Below are 14,956 nucleotides of genomic sequence, written 5' to 3' on the forward strand. Positions count from 1 at the left end.
ATTTTGGTGGAACAAATATATGGATAATTGATACTGGGGCCACCCTAGATCTTCCCCTGTGAAGGGTGAAGGCACTCTCTCTCACTTCGACCTTATCACTGGTCCATGCTTTACTTGTTCCTGATGTTAAGTGCAATTTTTTATCGGTAGGAAAACTACTTGATACCTTATATTGTTTCGCTCACTTCTACCCCACGTATTGTTATTTTCAAGACATTCAAACTCAGAAGATAATTGGTCATGGTAAAAGAATTAGGGGTTTGTACATCTTGACTATGGATGATACTGTTGCTTCAGGTTCAAATAATCATCAAGTTCTAAGTGCTAAAGTGGATGTCAAACATCAAATTTCGTTGTGGCATCAATGTTTGGGACATCCATCATTTAGTTATATGAAGCATCTATTCCTTCTTTGTTTCGCACTTGTAGTGATTTAGAGTTCAGGTGTGAAACATGTGTCATGGCTAAGAGTCATCATGCTTCCTTTCCCATAAGTGATTCTAAAGCTATTTTGCCATTTGATTTGATACATTCTGATGTGTGGGGTCTGGCGATGGTTACTTCTAATGGATTTTGTTGGTTTGTTACTTTTATTGATGACTGTACTTAATTAACTTGGGTGTTCTTGATGAAGAATAAGGGTGATGTCCCTTTACTTCTTCAAGAATTTTGTGCAATGATATCTACTCAGTTTTGGACCAAAGTTAAGGTCTTCAGGTCTAAGAATGGAGGAGGTGAATCACACTTTGGCATGTTTTTTTTTGTAATCATAGTATTATTCACCAAACGACTACTTCGTTTACACCTCAACAAAATGATGTATCCGAATGGAAAAACCGTCAATTAATGGAGGTTGCTCGCTCCTTGATGTTGGATAAATATGTTCCTAAACATTTGTGTGGTCATGCTGTTTTGGATGATGTGTACTTGATAAATCATATTCCAAGAAGGGTTGTTGATTTCAGACACCGTTTGATGTGCTACAAAAACACCATAGGTTTGAGTCCCACATTGGCTGTACAAAAAGAGAAATAATAGTTTAAATATCCTAACTTCACTCCAATTAACATTGGGGCCTTTGTGATAAACCCCACACTTGACAGATTGTGTAGGTGGTAATTACCAAGTTGGGGACAATATCAGTGTTGTTGGAAGTGGCCCTTGGCTCGTCTTTCTGATAATTCTACATGGTATCAGATTCAGGGAGCGGACCTATACGTATTGCCACGTGATGGATGGGTCATCTTGACCCCGTGCAATGATGGTGGGTCATTTGGCCCCGCGTGTAGGGTGAGTCCCTTTGTCTCCACGTGGTTACCAATGTGTGGACCTCCTATGGTCCTACATGGTACCAGAGCCAAGGAGTGATCCTGTACGTACTGCAACATGATAGGTGGGTCCTCTTGGCCCCGCGTGATGATGGTGGGTGCCTTGGCCCTATGTGTAGGGTGAGTCCCTTTGACTTCACGTGGAAGCCAATGTGCGGACCTCCCACGTGTGACCCACTAATTGGGTCCCACATGAGTGGGCGTGCTGAGTTCCACATTGGCTATACAAAAAGAGAAATAATAGTTTTAAATATCCTAACCTTATTCCAACTAACATCGAGGCATTTTGTGATAAAACTCCACACCTGACAGATTGTGCAAGTGGTAATTACCAAATTGGAGACATTATCGATGTTGTTGGAAGTGGCCCTTGGCTCGTCTCTATGATACTTCTGCATGATGGATATAATGAGACGGAGTAGGGGAACTGAGTTCGCTTGTTATGGGAATGGCAATTCGAGTTTGCTGTTTGTCTACTCTAACTTCAACCAACTCCTGTATCTCCTCAAATGATCGGAAAATAGGGTGCAAGTACGCATCAACCAAGTATGATTTCATATTTAGGTCAGGTTCCACAGTTTGCCCCATTGTCTTTAGCCATCGCTTCTTGGCAAAGTAACAAAAAGTGCTTTCGATCAGAAATTTCTTTAAAAAGTCGAATGCACCTCTGACAAATTGAATGCAGTGGATCAAAAAATTGATGTAAAGTTCCAAGCTTACCTCAAGTGGGTACGTTCTAAATGCAGGTTGAAAACGATACTTGCAGGACTTGTTATTTTTAAACTTACTTATAAAAATTTGAAAATAACACCTATTTACATGTAATTTAAACTTAGAAATTGAATGTCTCAAATTCTAAGTTTTTTTTTACGCAAAAATCCTAAATTTCTATGTTTATAAGTCTAAACAAAAAAAATTTATGCATGTTAATTTATAAATTCTAGCTTTTATTAAATTTTAAGTTTATTTTCCTTCTAAAGGACAAATATGGCGCAATACAATACGGTGTATGACCGAAGAAAAAAGGGGCCAATAATACTGTGACAGCGTGACTCAATCACCAACAGTGCCTTATTCTGGAGGACGAAACGATGGCGATGCAGAGATTATTCTCCAAGCTTCGTTCTGTCTCTGTGCGCTCAGCCCAAACTCTCCCATCATCACTCTCCTCTCCTGCATTGCTTCGGTCTTGCCCTCCTCTGCTTCATCACCCTCTCCCTTTCGCTTCAATTCGTAACAAATGGACCGTCAGGTCCCTTTTCATTGCCCATTCACCGACCCAATCATTGCCGCCGGCTCTCACGGCTCTTCGTTCCTCGGCATTCCCTTTCCCAGTAAGTTGGTTTTTCTTAACGGCTCGTCTTGCCTGTTTGGTTACTGTGAAAATGCCTGAGAAAGATTTATATTCTATTTCTTGAATCATTAAGAAATGCAGAAAAGCTTGCAGCCAATACCCGACTTAGTTGGGTTTTTAGTTTGATTTTGCGCTGTTTTGTAATCGATCAAACCGGCAATATGAATTAGGGGTTTATATATGGTATTGCATTGATGTGCAATTATATTCTAGTGTTTTGAAGATAAATGGTGTTTCGTTTGTGTATGTTAAGATGGTTCAAGTGCGGCATGTTTCGTCGAGGGAGCGAAAGAAGAGGAGAAAGCCGATGACTCCAGTCACTTCCAAGTTAAAGAAAACTAAAATGAAGTCTTACTCGTAGGTTTATCTTAACTCAGCCATCATATTGTGTATTTTTTTTCTTTTGGAAATGTTATTACAGTTTTGTCTAATAGTTGGTTTTGAAATTTCATGACCAGGTCTTACAAGTCCAGGTTTAGGACAATGAACGATGGGACCATTCGGCGGTGGAGGGCGGGCAAGCGGCACAATGCCCATTTGAAGGTGTGCTTTGCATTTTGAATTCAAATCTTTGGTTTTGTGTGTACAGTTGGTCAATGCTCATCTAGCAACTAGCAAATTTCAGTCATGTTTCAAATTCTATATGAATGAATGCTTTACTACAGGCGGGATGGTAAATTTCGGTACACATACAGTACACACAACTACACAAGAAAACTTATTTGGCGACATTTTCTTTTTGGGACCAAACTTCTTGGCTAATTTAGACTTGTAATTCTCTGGAAAAGGTTTCGTGATGCATGTGTTGGTGCAATTTGAACGGGCTCAGCCTGAACTCCATGAAGCCAATCCAAACTTTCTGCCCATATGGACAGGTTCAAAATAGCTCAGGTTGAGTTTGTGTTGAGAAAATACAAACCTGATAAATTTTGAGCTGAACACAAAATTAACCACCCAACATCTAAACTTGAATTCCAATTCCTGAGTTAACACGAATTACAGATAAACTACTACAGGGCCTTGTGAACAGTATCTTAGCTACTGAAGGGCTGTATTGTTTTTGTTCCTTAAAGTTAAATAGTAACAAAAACACTTTCATCTGCGAGGAGGGAGATTGGAAGGGTTAACTTTTTGTGGGAAGGAATGATGGAAGGAAAGAAGGATCACTTAGTAATGGAATAGGTGGCTCGAGGTGAGGAAAAAGGAGCTTAAGGGTATGAAACATTGTGAAGAGGAATGAAGTTTTTCTTGGGATGTGGTTGTGGAAATTCCAGACATAGTTAAATTCCCTTTGGGACAGGCTGCACCTGCATGAGAAATGTCTGGAATCCCAAGGTCGCAGCTAGTGGTTCAAGTCAATGCTCGTGAACTAATATTTCTAAATTGATTTTTGTTTTTGCTTCTTGTTGTCAATTTGGGGTGAGGAATGGGGATCCAGGTGAGATTTTTACGGGGATCAGAATCATCTTTATAGATTGACCTGATATCTTAATTATCCCATTGCTATCGGTCTTCTTTACCTCTTTGTTGGAATGTTTGGTTTCAATGTAATTTCAGTGAGCAGGAAGTGAAAGATTTCCTGTCTTCGCTGTCAGATCTGGACTCTGTCTTGCTTGTCTCAAGTAGATCCAATTCCTGAACCTAGCACCAATTTCTCTCCATCAGTCGAGGCCCTTGTGTCCTTTCCATCTAAACCACCCAAATCACAGCCATTACCAAACGGGCCCCACCCCCCCCCCCCCCCCCCCCAACTTGGAGCTTCTTACCCATCCACACCATTTTATGGGTCTCGTAGAAAAAGGAAAAGCAAACACTTGCAATGACCCAACTTATTCATCTCCCTGAACAGCTAATTTTGTGTAACCAAAGGAAGATATACTGATATCCGATTTACCTGAATAAATTGATACTAACAGCCTGCATGGCCTAGATTTTTCTTCATTTTCTGAAACAGCATACATATTAAAAATGGTGGCCCATTATCATTGAGGGCCCAGTGTCATGGCACCTCTTCTACATGGCTTGAGCATTCCAGAGACTTATTCTTGGGCTATGATAGAGGATAATTTTATTATAATGAGGTTATGGCTGGTATACTAGTTAGTATGTAATTTCATATCTTGGTTTCGTAGTTATTTGGTATCTTTCTTCTCATTGGCATGTAATGTGCAAAGGAGATGCTGATTGTTTCAATCATCTAAGGCTCCACTGTCCACTTGTGTATCCTTTATGGACAAGGTTGTTCACAGAGACCATTTTGAATTGGGCAATCTGTGAATCTTGTGTTGAATTACTATGTGAGAAGCCCGTCTTTTGGAGGAAATCAAAAGGGGCATGATGCTGGATATGTGCTGTTCTGAAAATATTTTGTGTTGTTTGGATGTAGAGAATTCGAAGATTGTTTGAAAGTGCTAAGGGGGGGGATGAGTTTGTTTCTGGGCATCCTATCAGTTCTTGCGGGGTGCTGTTGTTAGTTAGTTTTGTTTGCATTGGGTTCAGATGGAAGTGCTAACACCCAGTTGCTGTCTTTCCCCTTGTTGGTGTATTGTGCGTAAGATGAAAGAAGAAAATGTTGATCCTCTATTTTTTCACTGGCCAGTAGCTCTAATTTGTGACACTCATTACTCGAGGAGGCAGGGGTGAGTTTAGTAATTGCTTAGTTAAAGATTACTGGGTTCGGCAAAGAAAAAAAGGCTTAAGTGTTGTGGTGCTGTTGTAGGATGGTTTTATATGGATTATTTGGATGGAAAGGAATAGAAGGATTTTTAACGATAAATAAGGAGGTAGGGTAGAAGAGCTTTGGGAAGGGGTGAGATTTCGGCCTTCGCTTTGGGCTTTGGTATTCACTTTCGTCTCTCTTGCTAGATTGGAAGGCAGTTATAGGGTGATATTACTTTCATAGCTTTTATTTATGTGGCTGTTGTAGATCTTTGTTAATTTCCTTATGCTATGTTAAGACAAGGGACTTTCAATGTCTCGAAGAACTTTAGACTTTATTCTTAAAGAAGCACTACAAGAAGTGAAATACTCAAACACTACAATGCACTACAAAGACTCTAAACAAATGAATTTCAAAATGACACCTTCTCTCAAATGTTTAGCATCTAGTAATTTTCAATTCCCTTATGTTGAATAAGAAGAGTATCCAAGATAACTCTAATGATCCCAAGAAGAAGAAAAATAGAGCACACTCTTAAAAGAAAGCTCACAAAACAAACTAATTAGCAAAGCTTTTCTTATTTAGCTCTAGGCTTTGTTTTTCCTTGGATGATATACAATGCTTGGGGACTTGGGTATTTATAGCAAACCAAATGAAAACTACACCACACACTTAATTAAACTAAGATTATTTACTACCACACAAAACCCATTAATTGCACCTAATTTTTTCCACTCAACCATACCTAACATTGCCTAACTTTGCAATTGTAAGCAATTACATCATCAAACTAGATATGGACTTGGACTTTAGATTGGGTTGTGGATTACTTATGGTTTTGGGCTGACATTGATTCTCAACACTCCCCCTCAATGTCAGCTCTCATTCTTTGCACTGTGCTGAGCAGACAGCGAAAATTTTCGAACTTGCCTGTACTTAAACTTTTTGTGAACAAGTCCGCAACTTGATCATTCGTCTTGACCTGTCTCATCTCAATCTCTTCTTGTAGAACCTTTTCTCTGATAAAGTGGTAGTGCACTTCCACATGTTTAGTTCTTGCATGAAAGACTGGATTTTCCGCCAAGCGAATGGCCGATTGGTTATCACAGTACAATGGTACTGGATAATCTACTGGTTGATGTAGATCACTCATCAACTGTACCAGCCATGCATTCTCTTGAGCTGCCATTGCTGTTGCTCTATACTCTGCTTCTGTGGTTGACAAAGATACCGTTGGCTGTCTCTTGCTACACCAAGAGATAGTTCTAGAACCAAGCTTAAACACATACCCAGTTGTTGATCTCCTGGTGTCATGATCTCCCGCATAGTCAGCATCACAGTAACCAACTAACTTGCAGTCTTCACCTTTCTTGTACAAAAGACCATAGTCAATTTTACTCTTCACATATCTCAGTATTCGTCGAACTGCTTCCAAATGAGGCTTATTTGGATTTTGCATGTACCGACTCATCACACCAACTGCATAAGAAATGTCAGGTCGAGTCAAGGTTAAGTAGATCAGACTAGCTACCAATTGTCGATACATTGTCGCATCTTCCAAATCCTTTCCTTCATGTGCACACATTTTGGCGTTTGGTTCCATCGGTGTCAAAATTGGCTTGCATTCGAGCATTCCAAATTTCTTCAATAAATCTTTGGAATATTTTTGCTGACAAAGAAATATTCCTTCTTGTGTGCGATCAATCTCTAGACCAAGGAAGTGCTTGAGTTGGCCAAGTTCCCTCACCTGGAAACGGACTGATAAATTCTCCTTCGTCCGAAGAATTTCTGCCACATCATCACTGGTTATGATCAAGTCATCCACATACACTAGCACGATAGCTAGCTTTCCTTCATTGGTTTTGACAAACAAGCTAGAATCTGCAGGTGTTACTGAATAACCACTTTGTGTTAGAAACTCTGCAATCTTACCGTACCACGCTCTTGGTGCTTGTTTCAAATCGTAGAGTGCTTTCCTTAACTTGCACACGTACTCAGGATGAGCTTCGCTTTTAAAGCCCATTGGCTGCATCATGTAGATCTCCCGATCTAACTCTCCATGCAAGAAAGCATTCTTCACATCCATTTGGTATAGATTCCAATCTTTGTTAGCTGCAAGTGCAAGTAGGACTCGTACTGTTGTAAGTTGTTGAGAATCAATGTCAGCCCAAAACCATAAGTAATCCACAACCCAATCTAAAGTTCAAGTCCATATCTAGTTTGATGATGTAATTGCTTACAATTGCAAAGTTAGGCAATGTTAGGTATGGATGAGTGGAAAAAATTAGGTGCAATTAATGGGTTTTGTGTGGTAGTAAATAATCTTAGTTTAATTAAGTGTGTGGTGTTAGCTTTCATTTGGTTTGCTATAAATACTCAAGTCCCCAAGCATTGTACATCATCCAAGGAAAAACAAAGCTTAGAGCTAAATAAGAAAAGCTTTGCTAATTAGTTTGTTTTGTGAGCTTTTTTTTAAGAGTGTGCTCTATTTTTCTTCTTCTTGGGATCATTAGAGTTATCTTGGATACTCTTCTTATTCAACAATTGGTATCAGAGCCAAGTCGGTCAGGGATCGTTCTTGGTAGAGCATTGGTTGTAAAGTCTTTTGAAATTCTGAGTATGCTCTTTGGTTGCAGTTTTGACTGATCTTCCACATCAGAAAAGATTTCTTAAGATTATTGCTGGGGTTATCACAAACCTTGAGAGTGAGTTTCTTTGTGTCGAGAGTAGTGTATTACTCTGCACGGTAGTCACTCAAGCTTGTTCGGTGTAGTCAAAGTCTTGCCGATACGATGGGTGATCTTCAAGTTGTTGGAGGAATCAAGAAGCTCAACAACCAAAACTATAACACGTGGGCAACGTGTATAGAGTCTTACCTTCAAGGTCAAGACTTGTGGGAGGTTGTCGGTTGTAGTGAAGTTACACAACCGGCAGCGGAAGATGCTAACGGCGTCTTGCGGAAGTGGAAAATTAAAGCAGTCAAATCAATGTTTGCCTTAAAGACCACAATAGAAGAAGAAATGTTGGAGCACATTCGGGATGCTAAAACGCCAAAGGAAGCATGAGACACTTTTGTTACACTCTTTTCGAAGAGAAACGATACAAAATTGCAACTTCTCGAGAATGAGCTGTTATCGATGGTACAACGCGACATGACGATTGCCCAGTACTTTCACAAGGTGAAGTCGATATGCCGCGAAATTTCAGAATTACATCCAACAGCTCCTATTGGGGAAACCAGGATGAAGAGAATAATTATCCATGGTTTGAGACCCGAATATCGATGGTTCATTGCCGCTATACAAGGATGGGCGACACAACCATCGCTTGTTGAGTTTAAAATTTGCTTGCAGGTCAAGAAGTTATGGCCAAGCAAATGGGAGGAGTCTCACTGAAGAGTGAAGAGGAAGCGCTCTACACCAACAAAAGCAAAGGCACCTTCAAGCGGTACACTGGTAGTGGATCTAAAAATGATGGAGAAAAGGTGCAAAGTCACCAAGGAAATGGAGGCTCTCGTTCTGGGGGAGCTTGGAAGAATCGCGGTAATAGTAAAAAGTTTAGTGGCAAATGTTACAACTGCGGGAAGATGGGCCACATGGCGAAAGATTGTTGGACCAAGAAAGAGCCTTTTGAAAGTAATACTGCTACTTCCAGTTCGAAGGAGAATAGTGAAGATGGCTGGAATGCTGAAGCATTATTCGCTACGGAGGAAGAAGAAGAATTAGCCCTCATGGTAACAACACCAGAACGCATTGACTACAAAAATGATTGGATCGTAGATTCGGGCTGCTCAAATCATATGACGGGTGATAAACAGAAGCTGCAAAATCTATCTGAATACAAGGGAGGTCGTGTGGTGGTGACAGCCGATAACTCAAGGTTACCGATAGCTCACATCGGTAAGACAATAGTTAAGCCTCGATATAATTCTAACCAGGTGCCACTTCAAGATGTTTATCATGTCCCAGGAATGAAGAAAAATTTGCTATCTGTGGCTCAATTGACATCATCAGGCCACCATGTCTTGTTCGGTCCACGAGATGTGAAGGTGTATCGTGACCTTAAAATCTCAGAAACACCAACAATGGAGGGGCGACGATTGGAGTCAGTCTACGTAATGTCAGCAGAATCTGCATATGTAGACAGGACAAGGAAAAATGAGACATCAGATCTATGGCACATGCGGTTAGGTCACGTTAGCTATTCCAAGCTAAGTGTGATGGTGAAAAAGTCGATGCTTAAGGGGCTTCCTCAATTGGACGTGCGAACAGACACAGTATGTGCAGGATGCCATACTGTGTCTGTTCACACATACTGTGTCTGTTCGCACGTCCAGTTGAGAAAGCCCCTTAAGCATCGACTTTTTCACCATCACACTTAGCTTGGAATAGCTAACGTGACCTAACCGCATGTGCCATAGATCTGATGTCTCATTTTTCCTTGTCCTGTCTACATATGCAGATTCTGCTGACATTACGTAGACTGACTCCAATCGTCGCCCTTCCATTGTTGGTGTTTCTGAGATTTTGAGGTCACGATACACCTTCACATCTCGTGGACCGAACAAGACATGATGGCCTGATGATGTCAATTGAGCCACAGATAGCAAATTTTTCTTCATTCCTGGGACATGATAAACATCTTGAAGTGGCACCTGGTTAGAATTATATCGAGGCTTAACTATTGTCTTACCGATGTGAGCTATCGGTAACCTTAAGTTGTTGGATGTCACCACCACACGACCTCCCTTGTATTCAGATAGATTTTGCAGCTTCTGTTTATCACCCGTCATATGATTTGAGCAGCCCGAATCTACGATCCAATCATTTTTGTAGTCAATGCGTTCTGGTGTTGTTACCGTGAGGGCTAATTCTTCTTCTTCCTCCGTATCGAATAATGCTTCAGCATTCCAGCCATCTTCACTATTCTCATTCGAACTGGAAGTAGCAGTATTACTTTCAACAGACTCTTTCTTGGTCCAACAATCTTTCGCCATGTGGCCCATCTTCCCGCAGTTGTAACACTTGCCACTAAACTTTTTACTATTACCGCGATTCTTCCAAGCTCCCCCAGAATGAGAGCCTCCATTTCCTTGGTGACTTTGCACCTTTTCTCCATCCTTTTTAGATCCACTACCAGTGTACCGCTTGAAGGTTCCTTTGCTTTTGTTGGTGTAGAGCGCTTCCTCTTCACTCTTCAGTGAGACTCCTTCCATTTGCTTGGCCATAGCTTCTTGACCTGCAAGCAAATTTTCAAACTCAACAAGCGATGGTTGTGTCGGCCATCCTTGTATAGCGGCAATGAACCATCGATATTCGGGTCTCAAACCATGGATAATTATTCTCTTCATCCTGGTTTCCCCAATAGGAGCTGTTGGATGTAATTCTGAAATTTCGCGGCATATCGACTTCACCTTGTGAAAGTACTGGGCAATCGTCATGTCGCGTTGTACCATCGATAGCAGCTCATTCTCGAGAAGTTGCAATTTTGCATCGTTCCTCTTCGAAAAGAGTGTAACAAAAGTGTCCCATGCTTCCTTTGGCGTTTTAGCATCCCGAATGTGCTCCAACATTTCTTCTTCTATTGTGGTCTTTAAGGCAAACATTGATTTGCCTGCTTTAATTTTCCACTTCCGCAAGACGCCGTTAGCATCTTCCGCAAGACGCCGTTAGCATCTTCCGCTGCCGGTTGTGTAACTTCACTACCACCGACAACCTCCCACAAGTCTTGACCTTGAAGGTAAGACTCTATACACGTTGCCCACGTGTTATAGTTTTGGTTGTTGAGCTTCTTGATTCCTCCAACAACTTGAAGATCACCCATCGTATCGGCAAGACTTTGACTACACCGAACAAGCTTGAGTGACTACCGTGCAGAGTAATACACTACTCTCTACACAAAGAAACTCTCTCTCAAGGTTTGTGATAACCCCAGCAATAATCTCAAGAAATCTTTTCTGATGTGGAAGATCAGTCAAAACTGCAACCACAGAGCATACTCGGAATTTTAAGAGACTTTACAACCAATGCTCTACCAAGAACGATCCCTGACCGACTTGGCTCTGATACCAATTGTTGAATAAGAAGAGTATCCAAGATAACTCTAATGATCCCAAGAAGAAGAAAAATAGAGCACACTCTTAAAAGAAAGCTCACAAAACAAACTAATTAGCAAAACTTTTCTTATTTAGCTCTAGGCTTTATTTTTCCTTGGATGATGTACAATGCTTGGGGACTTGAGTATTTATAGCAAACCAAATGAAAGCTAACACCACACACTTAATCAAACTAAGATTATTTACTACCACACAAAACCCATTAATTGCACCTAATTTTTTCCACTCAACCATACCTAACATTGCCTAACTTTGCAATTGTAAGCAATTACATCATCAAACTAGATATGGACTTGGACTTTAGATTGGGTTGTTGATTACTTATGGTTTTGGGCTGACATTGATTCTCAACACCTTACACATAGTTTTCTAGCACATTCCTAACTACTTTAGCCTAGGTTCAATGGAACTTCAAAGTCTCTCATCCAAACGCCCCCTTATTGTAACTGGATTCCGATGGACTTATTGTTCACTGGTTGCATTTTTTTTTTTTTTTTAGTAATTGTTTCTTTTCCAAAGGAAGAAAAAAAAGTTGTAGTAAAAGATGACAGCATTCCAGTCAAAGAAAATAGCATGAAAAGACCAATCCCTAAACTCAGAGAACACTGAAGCGAACTCATGTGAAAAAGCTCCACCTATAAAAATTCTTCTATTGCTTTCCAGACAAACCACCATGATAATTTCTGAAACAGCGTGCCCCTAGCACCAAACCCCTCCCCTACCTCCAAAAAACTTTTAACTTTTCACCTAAGAGGCATCACAAAAGGCTGGAATTGGCAAACTCAAAGCTTTTCTAGCAAACATTATCCACAAGAAATATGCAACTGGACGTTGAAACATTAAAATGGTTCAAAATTCTGTGTTAATTCTACACTAGTTTAATACTACCGGTAAGTTGGAGATGCAATAACGCAGGCTAATACCTTTACCTTAGGTTAAACTTTAGCCTCCCAAATTGCTTGAGAGGGACCAAAAAGGAGAAGGACAAGAATCATCCAAGAATCGCCTTGAGAAGGATTTGCAATAGGTGGTCAATCATCTTGGTTTCTCATTTGTCATATATTCGTATAGATGCATGCACTATATGTGCACACGTGTGTGTTTGTATGTGTTAGGTCAGGTGTGTCCCAATCCCAAAGCATTAGACAGATGTTGTCATGTTGCTTATTCACATTTTGGGTTCCTGCAAAGTTTTCTACATATAACAAAGAAGAGAGTTGTTTGAATGACTGCTCCAGTATGCTCTACATGCAGAAGAAGTGAATCCTTTTCTCACTATTTTTGTTACTTAAAGTGGTAACCAGCAAGTTTGAAGTTCAATTGCCTACTGAAAATCCCCTTTCAACCGGTTTTCATAATCTGTTTCCATTTGCCTAGCTCCTCTGTCAGTGAAGCAACATGGACGAGTATGTATGCTTGTCCATTGCCCTATTAGTGCAGCTAAATCTCTTATTGGTGTCTTGACCTTCTCGATCAGACTACAGTTCCTTTTATTGCAAATGTTCCTTTTTTCTCCTTACAATGGTGCATTCTTAATATTTATTTTATTTTTGGTCTGGGGTGCATTCATGATTTGAGAATGGTTTTAGAAGACCAGAACTCTAGACGTGCCAAATTGCTCTTGAAATCAATGAAATTTTATATCTATTGCAGTCGAAGATATCTAAGCGTAGACTCAGACTACCTGCCCTTGTCCATCCTGCTTACGCTACAGTGATGAAGAAGCTCAATTTTTGCGGTTAAAAGTTTTGATCTGGTCGGTGCTGCTGGTAGTTTCCGTTTCTGATTCCTTTGAACAAGCAGTGCTTCAGTAGCTAGATTCTTTTAACTATTGGCAAGTTCAGTTTGAGACTATAGCTGATTTGCTGATGAGAACAACATGCTATATTTGTCTTTTTAAACTTGTATTCCATGGCTTGCTGAGGAATTTTTATGAGAGTTTTGCAGTACTGGGACGTATCAGAAAGAAATAACAACTTTATCGACGTGACTCAAGCTTCAAACATTGATCGATTAGCCGTTTTGGAGCATTTGGATGATAATTTTCCTTTCATTTGTGATTTCTTGCAACACTTGTACGATAAAATTGCAGCATTTGTGTTCTGCAACCTTTTGCAGCACTTTGTACTCGAAGCTTTTCCCATACTTAAGTCAAATGTATCATTGAAATGGAGTTCGTCGGTCGAAAACGGTCAAAGAGAATGCCAAAAGAACCGAGTACATGAGTGAAAATTTAAAGAAAATAATTTCTTCACATCCCTATTTTTCCTAGAGCTCGACTTAAATGGCATGCAGAAGGTGAATATGGCGTAGAAAAACATTATATCCGACGTATTTCATTATTTTCTTGTGACTACGTCTGGAGCTGCCACAGTTTAGTGTACAGCTGCTGGTTCTTGTGTCTCATAGGCAGCCTCAAAGCCACTAACAGGCGAGCCTCCTCGCTCGCTGTCTTGCCTCACATGGCCGGCAGCTTTGGCTCCTCCATAATCGCTGACGTTCCCAAAAATCAGAATCACCACTCCACACACAGTGGTTAAAAATGACAGCCCGAAAGAAGTGAACAGGTTTCCTGGGACTGCCGTTGCCAATGCGAAGCCAACACATGTGCCAAGAGCTTTGATCCAGGAATGCCATGTGGAGAAAGCGCCTTCTTTCCCTGGCGGCGAACAATCCATCAGCAGAACCCGTCCAAAGGCGTGCAAAAGCCCCGCGGACGTGCTTTGAACCGCACCGAAGAACAGGACATGAGGATGCCCCCAAAGTGAGTTCCGGAAATAGAATCCGGACCCGGAAGTGAGTGCTGATAGGAAGAAACCCATGAGTTGCATTTTGATGGCGTCCGCCTTGATGAGATGCTGCAGTGGTTGTAACATTGGGAGAGAAATCAAGGGGAAGATGAAGTAAGTTAGGAAAAAAAATAGCAATGCTTTTGGATCATAGCAAAGCTGCCCAACTAGGTAAAGCACTCCCCCTGTGAAAATACACATTGATGTGAACGAGGAGAGGAAAGTTCCCACAAGTCCTCCAACTGCATGAGGAAACTTGAAGACTGAAAGTGCATGGGACTTTGAGATGGGTGGATTCACACAGGGCCTATTGGTCACAAAGAAATGGAATATCCCAGTGAACCATATGATCCCACCAAAGATTGACACAATCCAAAGCCCTAGCAACTCTTCATCTTCCCTAAGCATGTGGTAAGCGAAGGATGAGAAGACGGCAGAGCCTAATGAGCCCGCCGCGGCTGCGTAGAGCGAAAGCCAGGCGGAGACTGCTCTTCGGGCTTGGAATTGGGATTTTCGGATAGTTGGTCCCGTGAACCCGCGGACCAATAGGCCGAGGTGGCGGGTGTGGCAGGCGGTGGCAATGACGTTGGCACAAACTATGGCGGCAATGTACGGTGGAAAGAGCCAGATGTTTCGGAAAAAGCCAGCTGGAAGACAGAAGATGGACCCGATGGCGGCTGAGGCGCCGGCAACGAGGGGTTGCTTGTAGCC

At 41.2% G+C, this 14,956-nt stretch overlaps 1 protein-coding gene across 1 annotated transcript; it reads left to right on the forward strand.

Moving 5' to 3' along the window:
- The first annotated feature begins 2,349 nt into the window (after nucleotides 1-2,349).
- On the forward strand, nucleotides 2,350-13,629 carry LOC137730437 (uncharacterized). The gene is made up of 4 exons (XM_068469426.2): nucleotides 2,350-2,662; nucleotides 2,936-3,039; nucleotides 3,141-3,225; nucleotides 13,110-13,629. The coding sequence occupies exons 1-4, from the start codon at nucleotides 2,420-2,422 to the stop codon at nucleotides 13,197-13,199; spliced, it is 522 nt and encodes a 173-aa protein (XP_068325527.2). The 5' UTR covers nucleotides 2,350-2,419; the 3' UTR covers nucleotides 13,200-13,629.
- The last annotated feature ends 1,327 nt before the right edge of the window (nucleotides 13,630-14,956 follow it).

The sequence above is a fragment of the Pyrus communis genome, chromosome 16, assembly GCF_041283825.1.
Source record: "Pyrus communis isolate YQ-2024b chromosome 16, ASM4128382v1, whole genome shotgun sequence".
Classification (NCBI taxonomy): Eukaryota; Viridiplantae; Streptophyta; class Magnoliopsida; order Rosales; family Rosaceae; genus Pyrus; species Pyrus communis.